Genomic DNA, 16,335 nt, shown 5'->3' with positions numbered 1-16,335 from the left:
GGATGTTTCTACTCCAGACTCAGTCCACTGCTTCCGCAGGTCCCCCAAGGTCTGGAATCGGCCCTTCTCCACAATCCTCCTCAGGGTCCGGTCACCTCTTCTCGTTGTGCAGCGTTTTCTGCCACACTTTTCCCTTCCCACAGACTTCCCACTGAGGTGCCTTGATACAGCACTCTGGGAACAGTCTATTCGTTCAGCAATTTCTTTCTGTGTCTTACCCTCTTGCTTGAGGGTGTCAATGATGGCCTTCTGGACAGCAGTCAGGTCGGCAGTCTTACCCATGATTGCGGTTTTGAGTAATGAACAAGGCTGGGAGTTTTTAAAAGCCTCAGGAATCTTTTGCAGGTGTTTAGAGTTACGTCGTTGATTCAGATGGTTAGGTTAATAGCTTGTTTAGAGAACCTTTTCATGATATGCTAATTTTTTGGGACAGGCATTTTGGGTTTTCATGAGCTGTATGCCATAATCATCAGTATTAAAACAATTAAAGACCTGAAATATTTCAGTTGGTGTGCAATGAATCTGAAATATATGAAAGTTTCATTTTTATCATTACATTATGGAAAATAATGACCTTTATCACAATATGCTAATTTTTTTAGAAGGACCTGTATTTATTCAACCTTTATTTATACAAGCCTCATTGCATTGCACCTCAGGCACTTATTAGCCTCATTGAATCACAAGGACTCATTTTTAAGAGAGATCTGTTTTAGACAGACAAAATCATGACAACAACAAAAGCAGTTAAAACAACTCAATGCAATAAACCACTTCAATCAAATTTCCTTAGAAACAAAGTAAACTACTAAAAGCAAGAACAAATTAACATAGATTTTTCTAGAAACCTTATCAAATTATTAAAATCCCTTAAAGAAATCAAAGTGGACAGCTTCAGATCTTGTTGCAATGTGTTACAGGTTACAGAAACAGAGTAGGAAAAGGCCTTTTTGCCGAGTTTAGTCCACACTGAGGGAACGCTGTAGGTAATGAAGATCTGAGAGTACACGCTGTATCTGTACTGATGACGTGACATGTAGTAACAGCTATATGAAGCCAACAGACCAAAGAGTGATTTATAGATGAAAATGAACCCGTGTGTGAGCCTACGTGTAGACAATGATGGCCAACTAACCAATGAGTACAGGGTGCAGTGATGGTACGGTAGTTACAACCAGTTATGAACCTTAAAGCGCCATGGTAGACAGCATCCAACATTACATGTTTGGTTCTATATTTGATAATAAACATGAATATTGACATGTGGAATTGTTTAGTAGCTTTTTTGCTGTTGTGTGAGGAGATAAACACAGTAGCAAGAAATTTAGTAAAGTGTTAACCAGTTTAGTCCTTCTGAATGAACAAACGTGAGGAGCCCTGTAAGTAAAATTATAAAATATATTGAGCTTAAAGTCAGAGTCAGAGTCAGAGTCAGAGTTTCTTTATTGTCATTCGCACCTCATGTGGTACATGTGGTGGAGCGAAATTATGTACACAGGGTCCCAGTTACATCCAACAATAAAATGTATAAGAAAAACAGTAATAAGATCTAAGATATGAACTAAGAAAAACATCAACTAAATATACACTAAGCACTCATAACATAAAACATTGAACATCAGCACAAACATGAACATGAGTCTGTGAGCAGATGTGCACGCATGAACACATCAACATTGAAACAGATCAGCAGCAACATGAAACAGATCAGCAGCAACATGATATGGTTTTTCACAGTGATTATTCTAGTTAGAGATTCATGAGTCTAACAGCCTCAGGGTAGAAGCTGTTCCTCAGTCTAGTGGTTCTACACTTAATGCTCCTTAACCTCCTTCCTGAGGGGAGTGGGGCAAAAAGTGTGTGTGCTGGGTGGGTGGGGTCCTTCATGATGCAGGTGGCCCTCTTCCTGCATCTGGAGGTGTAGATGTCTGTGATGGTGGGGAGACTGATTCCAACAGATTTCTGTGCAGCCTTCACCACTCTCTGCAAAGCTTTTCTTTCTGCAGCTGTGCAGCCTCCATGCCACACATTGATGCTGGAGCACAGGATGCTCTCCACTGCACACCTGTAGAAGGAGGTGAGGACTGAGCTTCCCAGACCAGCTCGCCTCAGCCGTCTGAGGAAGTAGAGTCTCTGATGAGCTTTCTTGATCAGGCTGGTGGTGTTGTTGCTCCAGCTGAGGTTGTCATTCATGTGTACACCCAAGTACTTGTAGCTGGAGACCACTTCCACCGCAGATCCTCTTATGTTCAGGGGGGTGTAGATGTTTTTGTTCCTTCTGAAGTCCACAATCATCTCTTTTGTCTTCTTCACATTGATGTGAAGGTTATTCTCTTTGCACCAGCTCTCCAGGTGTTCCACCTCTTGCCTGTAGCTGGACTCATCATTGTTTGTGATGTATCCCACCACCGCTGTATCATCTGCAAACTTTACAATGTGACAGCCTGGATGGGTAGCTGTACAATCATACGTGAGCAGAGTAAACAGGAGGGGACTCAACACACATCCCTGAGGAGAGCCAGTGCTGAGGGTTATGGTGGAGGAGGAGAGGTTGTGGATCCTCACTAACTGTGGTCTGTTTGTTAAAAAGTCTAGTACCCAGTTGCAGATGGAGGGGCCTAGTCCTAGTGTGGATAGTTTGTCCATCAGGGTTTGGGGGATCATGGTGTTGAAGGCGGATGTGAAGTCCACAAAGAGCATACGGACGTAAGAGTTTTTCTGCTCCAGGTGGTTGAGCGCAGTGTGGACCACAGAGGAGATGGCATCCTAAAGCCACCAAACTCTACATTTACTGCTCATTGCATTGCACGTAAAAGCCTGACTGTTCAGAGACCGTCTATACTGTAGTAAACAATGACAGAGGGGTGGCATTGATGGTTTTTCTGGTTTGGCTTCCCTAAGAACTGTTAAATGAGTGTTAGCGTAGCTACGTAAACCTGCTCGCAGCTGTGGCTCATTATTTTGTTTTACACTCAAAGGCAAAAAGTATGCAGAGAAAAATCTTCAAAGAAAAATTAAAACCTCTTTTCTGCTCTTGTACTTCCTTTAGCACAAAACTGCATGAGTGAGGATGCATAAAAAAAACACATTTAAAGATGTAATTTTGGACTGAAATTGCATTTGTTGCATCATAAAAAAGTACAACATTTCTTTATTAATAAATAATACAATACATATTATTATATAGTGGGTAAAAGATAATGGATGGATGGATGTTTAATTTGCGAGGGCTTTATTAATTCAGTTCCATTCAATTCAAAAATACTTTATTAATCCCAAAGGGAAATTAAGTGTTGTCGTAGCTCATCATCCTGGTTTCATTCAAGAGTTGTTAGATGCTGATAGATGTGGGCAGGAAGGATCTCCTGCAGCAAATCTGAAGAATCTGGCCACAGACACCTATCCGTCCACCCAGATCCAGCTTGTTGTCAGATCCAACGGGCCTCTCAGTCCTCCTGGGCAGCAGGACTGCCCGAATGCCAGGCAGAATTCCTCCCTCAGCGATGGTCACTCCTCCCAGCAGTCTGTCGAGCTCCTTGTCACCACAGACAGACAGCTGAAGGTGCCGGGGGATGATCCCAGTCCTCACGTTATCACGAACCACGTTTTCCACCAGCTCCAGGATCTCAGCGGTCAGGTACTCAAGCACCACCACCAGGTTGACGGGAATTCAGCCATGGCGCCTCCTTTTCAACTCATTTAGGATTTGGGGCTATAGCTGAGGCATTAAAATTGCTTAATGAAAATGTTTAAAGTAAATAAATCAACATATTTCTGTTTAATTGTGATTTCTATGCGACGTTAGCTTCTTAGAGTTTTTTGTAATTGTGTGTCCTCGTGTTATTTGCTGTCAGCCAATAGCAGCGTCAGACAGAGAGGTTAAAAGTGCCGAGTTGTTAGTTTTCATGGAGAACATCTGTAACCAACTGATGCTCTCCTAAACCAACACCAACCAACAACAGGAGAACCATCAGTTCCCAGCTTGTTGTTGATTTTTATCTTCCTGTTTCAGGAGCTTTAACACCTGAAGCAAAGGAAGCTGCTCTGAGGTCAAACTGATTCAGACCCGTTGATTTTAATGTTTTTATGTAATCAAACTGAAGAAACAGGAGCACTCTCTGCTCCATGTCAGGTTTGTTTTTGTGTAAAACTCATCTCTGCAGTGCTAAATTGTTTTTTCAACTGTTTCATCAAGTTGTTAATGGGCTCTAAAAACTGAAGGCAAACAGAAATGTGTAAAAACTCCAATAGACGGGAGTCGGTCTAAGGTTCAGGACGTTACATGAAACCTGTGAGGAATTAGTTTTTCAAAAAGGTTGATTTTATTTGCATTCAGGGGAGATTTTTCCAATTTGAATTTGAATGAACTCAGTGAAAGTCAACATAAAGAACCAAAACTGATGAACAGGACATGGTTGGAGGTGTGGGAAGTCCAAAACAGCAACGCTTCAGCTTTAATTCACTTTTTACTTCACAACTGTGACATGAAAAACAAATGTAAAACTATTTAAATGTTGTCATATTTGATACACAGATGGTGATGTGGTCTTTTTTATCTTTTGTTGACAACTGATCATTTTTCCAGACTTTGTCTTATTTCAGCTGCTTTTACGTGAAGTTTACACAATTTAAGGCGTAAAATCGTTTAAAGCAAATTGTCTGATTCCACACGTTCAGCTGTGAAGTCTTTAGTTGACTCATCTCTCTGGTGCTGACATGTTTGTGGAAATAATACAGACAGTTTGCTTCCTCTGTTCAGACCTGACATTGACTGATGGGGTAGTTGAATATTTTGGGTTTGCAGTCGTGTACTGACAAAACTTACTGAAAAGTTGTCCTCTTGAATTATATGCATCCATTTTTCCTGCTTTAAACGTTTGTTTGTATTTTAAATGTTTTTTTCTAGATGCCTTCTTTAGGTCTTTTCTTCTGTTTGTAACTCCGGCAGGTGAAGAAGTGCAAAACAAAAACCGGTTACAAAATATTTTTAGGAATTTGCATCCACGTTCAGTACATCCATGATGTGCTGATAAAGAAAGCTAGTTTTAGAGCTCGGACGTGTGTACCAAAGTTTTCCTCTTTTTACTGTAATCACTTCTTTCACTGTAAAACTGAAGATGATAAAAAAAACATTTAACTCTAAAATCTAAATATAAAGGAGCATGAATACAAGAGTTCTTGATACTCCAAATGTTCACTCAAGATTTTAAACTTTAACTTCTGGGAAAAAAAAAGGCTTTTTTAATCCAATGCCTTTTTATTTTCATTGATCTCTTTTTAATCGTGTTTGTATTCTTGCAGTTAAATACAAACCCAAAATAAATGTAACGAAGTGACCCAAGCACACGTAGGAAAATAAGGAATCTGTATCTGGTGTAAAGAATGATCCTGATGATCAGTGGAAGATACAGATCTGCTGTTTGAGATGTGAGCTCAACGTTTATTTTACTGACGATGATGAAGTGAGTCGATGAGTTCTGGACAAGTTATTCACATTTTGTGTCTTTGTTTTTGTCAGACTGATCCTGAAACTGTGGAGGAGCAGAGGATGGAGCCGCTGTGGGAAAACATCTCACACAGACATTTTATTTTTAACGCCTTCGCTGACCTCGGCCCACTAAGACCACTCGTTTTCATCCCTGTATCCGTCCTGGTCATTGTGTCGCTGTTTGCCAACTGCCTGCTGCTTTATATCATCATTTCTCAGAAAAGCCTCCATTCTCCGATGTACATCCTGATCGCCTGCATGCTGGGCGTCGACCTGAGCCTTCCGATGCTCATCCTCCCCAACCTGATGTTGAACCTGTTGTTTGACCTGAGAGGAGTTTCTTTGAGCGGCTGCTTGGGTCAGATGTTTTTTCTTCACATTTTAGGAACTTGTCAGTCTACTCTGCTGCTCCTGATGGCATTGGACCGGTACTTTGCCATCTGCAGCCCACTCCACTATCAAGAGCATGTGTCTTTAACTAGATTCCTCAAGTTTGTGTTACCCCTTCTGACCAGAAACGTGGTCATGGTGTCATTAGTGGTGAGTCTTGCAGGACGGTTGCCCTTCTGCTTTTCGAACATCATAAACCACTGCATCTGTGAACACATGGCGCTGGTGGAGCTGGCCTGCGGTGCCACCACCGCCAACAGTCTGGTTGGGTTGATGACAGTGATCTTTGTTACCGTGCTGGACTTTTGCTTGATCATCACCTCATATGTGGTCATATTCCACACCGTGCTGCTTTCAGGAAAATCTGGGAGCAAAGCTCTTCACACCTGCATCACTCACATCATCGTTATGGTCGTCAGTCTGGCCTTCGTGCTTACAGTTTCTGTAGCGTATCGGACCAGAAACAGTCTCCCAGCTGCCACTCGAGTCTCCATCAGCATTATGTACCTGTTTGTTCCCAGCTGTTTCAACCCGATCATCTACGGCATCAGAACCACAGAAATACGACAGCACATCCTGAAGGCTCTATCATTTTCTCGGCCTGTCCCATCTGCAAACCATCCTTGAATTTTTCGTTTCATTTGTCTTTTCTTCTTTCTGAGTGATGGTAGGAGTCTGCAGTAATGAGATCGTTGCTCCAGTGTGTCGTAGTTAAGCTGAATTGAAAAGCAAAGCTCTGGAGTTACTGGTCCATCTTTGTTTCAACCCCTGTCTATGACCCTGGGGGTTGGATCAGGACCCCAGAACCAGATTTTGGATCCAAGCTGCTTGGATGAGCATCCTCAGTAGGGAGACCAGGATCAGCCTTAGAGATGAGGTGAGGAGCTCCATCATCCAGGCAAACCCAGAATTCTTTGGAGGAATTAGTTAACTTCTCTGTATGAATGTAAGAGGATCAAGTTAATGATTGTCTTTAATGTACCGTTAGATGTTAGTGTTTGGGTTGGAACTACATTTTTTAGCTTACGTGTGCAGATTAGTCCACATCCCAACCTTATATAAACCTGGTAAATACAATACGTGCCCATGAGCTAGACCCAAAATGTACCCCCCATCACTCTGATCTGCTACAGCCGTATGTCCCACCACGTTCTCTGAGGTCAGCGGACCAGTTGCTCCTCACAGTTCCAGGAACTCGTCTTAAGCACAGAGGTGACATGGCATTCTCTGTAGCAGGACCAAGACTTTGCTCTCAGTTTTCAAATCCCATTTAAAAACCCACTACTATTCAGTAACTTTCAACACCAGATGATCTGTGTTGTGAACCTGTTTGCTTCACACTGGTTAGTCGTTTTTTATGTCTATATTCTGATTTACTTCATTTTGTATATTGCTTTGTGTGTTGCCTGTTTTTCTGTCTGTACAGCACTTTTGGTTGGCCTTGTCGCTGTTTTAAATGCTTTATAAATAAAATGGTATGGGTCTGGTACCAATCACAGGTTGGCAAAGGCTACCACTAATCTTTAATTGAGGGTGGGGCTGAAGACCACAGCAAAAGGTAACTGTGAGCCTCGCAGCTTTATACGGGTAATCTTCAAAAGAACTATAGGACAGGTTTTGATAAACTGTGACCTAAATCTGGTTGAAAATGTGTCAAATCCTTCAGGGGAACTGTAAGTGATTCTAAAGAACCGTTTGCATAAATGTGTTAATTGCAAAGAATGTTTCATACTTGTGAATCCAAAGGTGTTAGGTGTGTGGCTAGCTGAGGGGGAGGGGCTTAGTGAACGGTACGGTCTGATTCACCTCCAACTCAAAGTGTGATCGACTCGTTTCCTCTCAAACTGTATCTCAAACTTATTTTCTCAGGTTTCAAAGTCAACAAATCACCATATGATCTCAGTGCTGTCTGTTCTATTTAAATGCTCAACAGAGACTTTTCCTCTCAGCACGTAATGTCCAGGAAGAGACAAATTGATGCTGTTTCAAGAAAGATGGGAAGGCGAATATATGTTTGTGCTTCAAGGAGAGAAACCGGTATGTCTTTTGTGTTATGAGACAGTGGCGGTCGTCAAAGAGAACAATCTACGTCGGCATTTTGACACCAAACACGGAGCTAAATATGCCAAAGTTAGCCTTCAACCCTAATGTTGTTATTTTGAGTTTATTATACTTACTAAATGTATTTTATTATATTGTGTTAAATTTGCAGCAATGCATTTGTGATTGCAGGTTTATGTGTTTATGCAGGTAAATATTTTCTGTAATAATACCATCTCTCATTAGTTGGATGTATGACCCTTGCCATGCGGTGTGCAGACATTTTGTTTTTTGTAACATGCTACACCTGTCACTTTCTTAGCAGCTCACAACTGTTGGTTGGACCGTTCTGCCCCTTTTAACTATGACAAAAAAAGTTTTGAACGAAGTTAATGCCATAACTTGTTATGTTTTTCTTGTTCACTTGGAAAGTTTGATCATTGATTTATAACATAGGTTTCATAACCTGACAAATTAAAAGGTTTTATGTGATAACAGCAGACATATTTTTCTACATCTATGCAAATATGTAATATTTGTAAGTTGAATAAGTAAAAACATTCAAAGTTATTTAACATTAAGGGGTAGTTGCGTTTATTTTACATTACATTTAGTTAAAGTTAGCTACATTTATACTGTCTTACAGTCACATCTGGGCAGTGGTGTAGTCTACATTTTTGTAGTGGTTATACTGTGCTTATAAACCAAAGTACACCATTTAGTACAATGTAATGGTTAATTTATTTTGATGTTTAAGCATATTGCACATTTCAAAATTTCTCTGATGCTTTCATTTGAATAAACGTACAACAAACTTTGCACAACTGTTGGCTTTGTATTAAAGACATAGAATTTATAAAACAGTATCAAAGCAAAACACGTTCGAGTACTAAGTAGTAAGTACAGAAGTATTAATTATACAAAAAACAGGCTGAACCAACTCAGTCTATAAAATGTTCCACATGTGTTGGCAATGACACAAGCTCATGTATGATTGCCAGTGATACGCGACATGGGCTCATATCATTGGGTACTTTAGTGGGTATACTGGAATTCCCAAGCTTTTCTAGTTTGTAGACTCCATATACTCGCATATCACATAGACTACACCACTACATCTGGCCCTTTGAGAGCAACCATGTGGCCCTCGGTGGAAATTAGTTTAACACCCCTTGTTTAAATCCACCAGCAGTCACATGACAAAGTGTCCCTCGGCAAGACACTGAACCCCTCATCGCCTCCGATGTGTGTCCCATCGGTGTATGAATGTGACAAAACACTGATTAGTCTCTTTGGAATGATTTGTTCAATCAACTTTGTAGAGATCTAGTATAGAGCTGTATGAAGGTAAATGAGGCACAGATTGTAGTGTAAAGCGCTTTGAGTGTCTTGATAAGATAGAAAGGTGCTATATAAGTACAGTCCATTTACCAGTTAAAAAAAGTCATAAAGTAGGAAACAAAATCTACAGATACCATGTGGGTTTATTTACCTGTGAAACAGCCAAAGTAGTTAAAAACATGTCACCATTAATGACATAGATCAGTAGAGGAGGTGTAATGAAACAAAAATGTCACAAGAGTTGCTGTCGAGTTGACAATTTTCTTGTGAAACCAACAATACTCATAAATTTGGTGAAAATACCCCTAAATAAATCTCGACTACTTTATATCATTTGTGTAGCAGCTGTTCACAAACAGGTCGGGCACTAGGACCACGCAGCAAAGCACCTTCCCCTGCAGGCTCTGCAGCTACGTGCTGAGAGGAAGAGTCTCTGTCGAGCATTTAAATAGAACAGACAGAACTGAGATCATATGATTTGTTGACTTTGAAACCTGAGAAAATAAGTTTGAGATACAATTTGAGAGGAAACGAGTCAATCACACTTTGAGTTGGAGGTGAATCAGACCGTACAGTTCACTAAGCCCCTCCCCCTCAGCTATCCACACAAAAGTTTAATCATCTGTCTGTTCATCACTGTTAGAAATGCTTCTCTGTGATGAAAATAATCATAAAAACACAGAAAGGACTTTCACTCGACTTCCATTCACCCAGATGTTTTCAGCCAGGTTTCCTTTGATCTTTGTGAGTTTCTCTCCAATCTTCTCCGGTTAAATTAAGTCAAAACAGATTTTTGTCTGCAACTCTTTCAGCTCTTTGCTCTCTTTCATTCTATAAGTTTACAGTAACTGTCCTTTGCTGTCATTAAGACATGCTTGTAGATGAATATATGAATGTATAAAACACATGTTTATATAAATCCATGGGATGCTGCACCGACCCAGATCTGTTAGTGAGGAAAACACAACACGACTCCTTTAGTATCAAACGGTGTTTGACTCAGAATCACGTGTTTACTGATCATGTTGGTTCATGAGGAGGGCAGGAGTCTGATTCCAGCTGCGGCTGTGGGACTCAGACAGAAACGACCAATTAAATGGATTTATAACGAAGGCCGGCATCGCTCTCAGAGGAACCTGCTGCTTCGAGCTCGGGCCAATTTTTCATTCATTCGACCTTTACCTTCAACCAAAGAGCAGCACACGAAACTTCAGAGGAAACTGTTAATGTCCTCGACACGAACACGCAGGAACAGAATCTGATTTTATTTCTAATAAACTCTCAGACCTGTGGACATCTGAAACATTTTTGTCCATTATTGCTAAATTTTATTAAACATCAGTAAGAGTAAAATGGTTTGTTGTTTCATGAAAATAAACCGTGACGTTAGGAATAAATACAAGAAACATTTTAAATGTAAATGAATAAATATTTGACGTTTCATCTTGTATGGACTTCGTCGAGATGATTAAACTCTGCAGAAACCGTCTCATTTAAAGAGCTGAGAGCTGCGTTCAGGGACCAGTCGTCCTGTGGGACGTCTGGACGTTGGCTATAAGGTGAACAGACGCAGGTTTTCGTGGCGAGGAGGCGATGAAGCAGTCAGGTAAGAACTGTATCTCTGTTTCGGACGTTTCTGCGGGGTTTGATGATAAAACGGTTTTTAGGACGACGGATCGGATTTCTTTATTTTGACTTTTGATCTTTTACTGAATTTATTCCCTCTGAGTTGAACCCACCTTTAACCTAACCCCCACCCAACCCGCCAAGTCCTGTCATCAGAGATCAGGCCTCGTTTTCTGTGAAGCCCTCACGAGTCGGCCGCTGTCGGCCTTGGAGCCGACTGTTTACTTGAACACAACAGAAGTGAGTTTTTCATCTTTACCTCAAACTAAAACAAATCGTTGGACGAGGCGAGACACCGAGCTGCAGGAGGCCGCGTTTAAGAGAAAGTTGCACGATGAGAAAGTGGAGCATCGACTCGTGAGCCAACGTAAAGTAGAGGAGACGTAAAATAAAAGAGAACTCAAGGGAAGGCCCCAATGCTTTTATAATGGGTTTCAACGGGTCCATTCTTTCTTCTAAGGAACACTGGAGTAAAGAAAGTGGGAGTTTATTATTCTGAGGAAGTTAAAAATCTAAAAAGATATTTATGCTTTGTCAGGAATAATCATGTTTATTGATAACACACAAAAATAAAAGAAAAAAACACAAACAAAATAAATTACGTGGCTGATTTTTTTCTACGAGACCTTCTGAGGGTCGACTGAGTTTGACTATAGTTTCTAACTTATTTAAATCCGCATTTAACGAGATGTTTTGGTTTTGTTTCCTCGGCGAGCTTTATGTGTTAATAACGGGACCTGAACTCAGACTGAGCAGAGCGTTCATGTGAAAAATAAAATCACTGCAGAAATTCTTTAAGTCTTGGTATTTAAGTAAATGGTTCTGACCCGGTAGAAGAAGCGCTTATTTCTCTGCAGACGCTCCGTCCTCGATTTATATTTCTAAACTGATTAAAAATTATTTAATAGCTACTTTAACGTTTAATAAACTAACAGCTGATGAGTTTCTTCAGCTTCTCTTGTGAAAATAAAATCAACATTCACACTCATAGATATGATATAAAAGCAGATTTAATGTGATTATATGATTCACACTTACTGAAACAGGAAACAGTCCGCTGTTCAAATGTGTCCGTGCGGAAACAACTGCATGAAGTTCTGCTAAAAGATGAAAAAGTGTTTAAATAAAGAATCAAAATTAAATTTTTATGTTCTAAATTTTAAACAAATGTCCACGTCATTTTCATAAAGTTCAGGGTTTATTTTATCATTTTATTTTTATTTTACTCATATATTCTAATTTAATTTATGTAATATTTAAATTTATTGCAATAGTTTTAATATATTATTCATTAAGTTAGTAATTTAATCGTTTTAGCATTTAATTTTATTGAATAAAATGAAACCATGTTGTGAATTTCTTAAACTGTATATTTTTATGTTTTTATGAATATGAGACGTGTGCTCACTCATGTGTTTAATTCTTTATTTATTTCTAACAGTTTTTAGCATTTTCCAGATTTTATGTGTGAAAATTTCACGTAACATTTGCCACAGCTGGATTTCCAGATGTGACAAATGTTCTCACATTCAGTGTCTTTTTGAATCTAAAGACGATTAAAAACACGCAGAGGTCTGTTGGGAAAGTCTTGTATTTTGAGAAGCTGCAGATTAAATGTACAGAAATACTTAAAGAAAACACTTTATAAACGTTTGATTAATATACGAATAAAATATTCTTACAAAAATCAAACTAAAATGTAAAAATATAGTAGAGAAAATATTAGTTTCATAAAATAACTTGGATAAAATGAATAAAATATTAATGAATGCTTTTTAACATCGTCAGGATGGAAATTTTATGTTGAAATATTTAAAGATTTGTTGTGTGTAGAACGTTCAGACTTAATATTTCACAATAAGAGCATCATAAAAACAAACATTTTTCTTGTTTTGTTTTATTGAGAAATGTTGCAGGAAGGTTCCATCAAAAAGAAGAATTAATCTGTTGTGTCAGTTTATATACTTCAATTTATTTCTGCACATAAACAAAACGCAGCCTGATAGATATTTGTTGTAAAGTTGTTTGTATTTCAGGTTTGTGTTTTTTTTGTTTTTGTGTTTTTTGTCTGCAGAGAACTCAGAAGGAGCTCCTGGATGTTTGGAAACCGCCTGAAGTAAGAAATGATTTGTTGTGGTTGATGAGATTGGACGATATAAAATAATAATAATAATAATAATAATAAATATAAAACAGTATTTCTTTATATTTCTTTTGACTAGTATTTTAAAGTTGCTTCAAAATGAAAATTAAACATTTCAGTACAAACTAAACTGCATCCTTTGAGCTGTTTTAAATGTTTTGCAGGCCGAAACAACTAGATGTATATTAATAAAAGAACTGAAAATAATAAAACAAATAAATATTTCGGAATTTCTGGCTTCATTCTGTCTGAGAAGAAATAAAAGTTAAATAAATCTGAATACATATATATTTATATAATTTCCCAGCCTGTCTGTTTTATATCTAAAGGTGAAAAATATACTAAATTATAATGAATAATGTGTTTTTTAATCTCAACCTCACAGATAAATTCTGTTTTGATGTTGGTCTCAGTTCCGTCTCTGATTTTATTTTTCAATCTAAACAACAAAAACAGAAACTGGCAGGTTGTAAATAAACAAGATGAATTATGAAAAGCTGAAGAATCAAAGCAGCCTCTGCCTAAAACTTCATCTTTCATCTCCAAAACTTAAATTAGTGCTTTACTTTTTAATCGTCTAAGCTGTGACAGAAACAGACTCTTATTTTGGAAGGAGTGTGAGATTATTTAAATTTTATTTTTAACTCTGGATTAATTGTTCTTTGAACTTTTTGGACTTTAGATCTTGAATCCTGCAGAAGTTTTTATTCAGCGCTCGACTGGACCTCTGGGGGCAGCCCTGATGGAAAACAGAACAAAGAACCTGCAGAATATACTGGTTGCCATGGTGATTCTTACCTCTTTTTTTTATTTATTTTTTTTGGTAGGGCAGAAAGAAGAGGAGCGCCGCAGCACTTCAGGCAGAAACACGGAGTAAAAAGTAAGTCTCAGACAGTCTGTGTGAAAACTAGAAGTCAGGTCAAAGAAGTTCTTGGCTCGTGAACAGCAGGAGGTTCTGATGGAACCACAGGTTCTGTTTGATGGTTCTAACAGCAGGAGGTTCTGATGGAACCACAGGTTCTGTTTGATGGTTCTACAGGGTTTTACGGAAGAGAGATGGCAAATTAAAAACAGCCTTCACTTCCTGCTTGGAAGCTCAGATCCAATGGAAGTCAATGAGCGTTTGGGTGTGTGACCTTTGACCTCTGTGAGGAACCCATCAGTCCTCAAGCAGAGAGACACGCTGGGTGGAAGAAGACAGAAATACCTTCAATACAAGAAGAGTAAAATCTGTACAAGCAAAAACATTGTACAAATGTTAATTTAGAGTTAAGACGTTATTTCACTCTAAAATGAACAGTTTGAAGTTTAAAAACTTCATAAATCATGGAGCTTAACTTGTGCTGCTGGACCTGCTTCATTCTTCAGGCGTCTTTGGACCCACTGTTAGTAAACTGTGGATTTATCTTTCATTCAGGGAGCTCTAGCAGTCAAGACGTTTGGACTTAGTTTACAGACGGAGGTGAAACAGGACGGCACGGTGGCCCAGTTGGTAGAGCTGTCGCCTCTCAGCGAGAAGGTTGCCGGATAGAATTTGCATGTCCTCTCTGTACATGCGTGGGTTTCCTCCCACAGACCAAAAACATGCATGTTAGGCTGATTGGTAACTCTAAATTGTCCCTAGATGTGAGTGAGAGAGTGAAAGGTTGTTTGTCTCATTTGTCTCTATGTGTCCCTGTGATGGACTGGAGACCTGTCCAGGTGTCCCCCGCCTCTCGCACAGTAACTGCTAGATATGGGCACCAGTGACCCCCACGACCCCAAAAGGAAGAAGTGGGTAAAGATGATGGAAGGATGGATGGATAAACGATGTGAAACATGTTCATTAGCATCCACCAAACAGGGGGCGTTGCTGGTTCTCCTGATGAAAGATCTGACTTCTGTTTCCCTCTCCTTGTTGGTGTTTGCAGGTGAGCCATGTTGGAGGCTCCGCCCAGCAGGAACTTCTCCTACACCAGCTTTGTGTTCCGAGGTTTTCCAGAGCTGCAGGAACACCGCCACCTGCTGGCGCTCCTCTTCTTCTTCTCCTACCTTTCGGTGCTGCTGGGGAACTCTGTGCTGGTGTACGTCATCCTCAGGGTGCAGCGTCTGCACAGCCCCATGTACTTCCTCATCTGCTCGCTGTGCGTCGTGGACATCCTCGTGGTCACAACCATCATCCCCAACATGCTGCTCGGCCTGCTGTTCAACTGGAACCGCATCTCGCTGGTCGGCTGCCTGATCCAGATGTTCTTCACTCACTTCCTGTCCTCGGTGGAGTCCACGCTGCTGCTGGCGATGGCGCTGGATCGCTACGTGGCGATCTGTAAGCCGCTCCGCTACACGGACATCGTGGACTCGTCCGCGCTGCTGAAGCTGCTGCTCTTCACGCTAGTGCGCAGCGTCTCCATCATGGCCACTCTGGTGGGGTTGGTAGGTTCTCTGTGGTTCTGCAGCTCCAACACCATCAACCACTGTTACTGCGACCACATGGCGCTGGTTATCCTGGCGTGTGGCAACACCGCGAGGAACAACGCAGCCGGTCTGGCTGTAATCATCTGCTTTGTTGGTGTGGACATCTCCATCATTTTCTTCTCCTACATGAAGATCCTCAGCATCGTCCTGCGAGCGGCAGCGGCCGGCGAAGACCGCCTGAAGGCGTTCCACACCTGTGGCACTCACCTGATGGTGATCATGTGCTTCTACCTGGTGGGCAGTGTCACATTCCTCTCTCACAACCTGAACATTCCCATCAGTACGGATGTCAACACCCTGATGGGCGTCCTGTACATTCTGATCCCAGCGACGGTCAACCCCATCATCTACGGCGTTCGTACCAAAGAAATCCGAACCGGCCTCCTGAGGCTCCTCAAAGTCCAAGAGAAGAGAATCTCATCCACGAAGATTTCACCTTCAGGAAAAACGTGACTAAAGGTGAAAGAGATGATCCACTGATGGGAAATTAGGTCTGAAATTTTCAAATCTGTAAAGTTTAATCCCAATCCTGAACACAAGGAAAGCGTTCTGAAAGGTTTCGCACCGTCCAGGTTCATGCGTCGTCTGTAGAACATCTGTTGAAGCTTCTTGATGGTCTCCAAGGGCCTCACAGATCAACAAGTGTGCAGTTGTTGTTTTTTTTATGAAAGTAGGCACAAAACTAGGAAAGTGCTCATGTATGTTTCTTTCCGTCAGACGTCTGAACGAATGTGGAACTGAGCGCACGTAAGAGGAAGAGAGCCGCCTGCATCGTGGGGGACCCCACTCACCCAGCGCACACACTTTTTGCCCCGCTCCCCTCGGGAGGGAGTTGAGGAGCATTGAGTGTGGA

The 16,335-nt window shown here is 40.6% G+C and overlaps 2 protein-coding genes across 2 annotated transcripts; both read left to right on the top strand.

The window, feature by feature from the left end:
• Positions 1-5,548: 5,548 nt before the first annotated feature.
• LOC119410995 (olfactory receptor 52K1-like) lies at positions 5,549-6,505 on the top strand. The gene has a single exon (XM_037677915.1). It carries the CDS (start codon positions 5,549-5,551, stop codon positions 6,503-6,505), a length of 957 nt encoding a protein of 318 aa, XP_037533843.1.
• An 8,440-nt stretch (positions 6,506-14,945) lies between these two features.
• On the top strand, positions 14,946-15,935 carry LOC119410766 (olfactory receptor 52K1-like). The gene has a single exon (XM_037677678.1). It carries the CDS (start codon positions 14,946-14,948, stop codon positions 15,933-15,935), a length of 990 nt encoding a protein of 329 aa, XP_037533606.1.
• The last annotated feature ends 400 nt before the right edge of the window (positions 15,936-16,335 follow it).

Source organism: Nematolebias whitei, chromosome 6 (genome assembly GCF_014905685.2).
Source record: "Nematolebias whitei isolate Nwh7 chromosome 6, NemWhi1, whole genome shotgun sequence".
In the NCBI taxonomy this organism is placed as follows: domain Eukaryota; kingdom Metazoa; phylum Chordata; class Actinopteri; order Cyprinodontiformes; family Rivulidae; genus Nematolebias; species Nematolebias whitei.
This window is presented reverse-complemented; position numbering and strand designations above follow the sequence as displayed.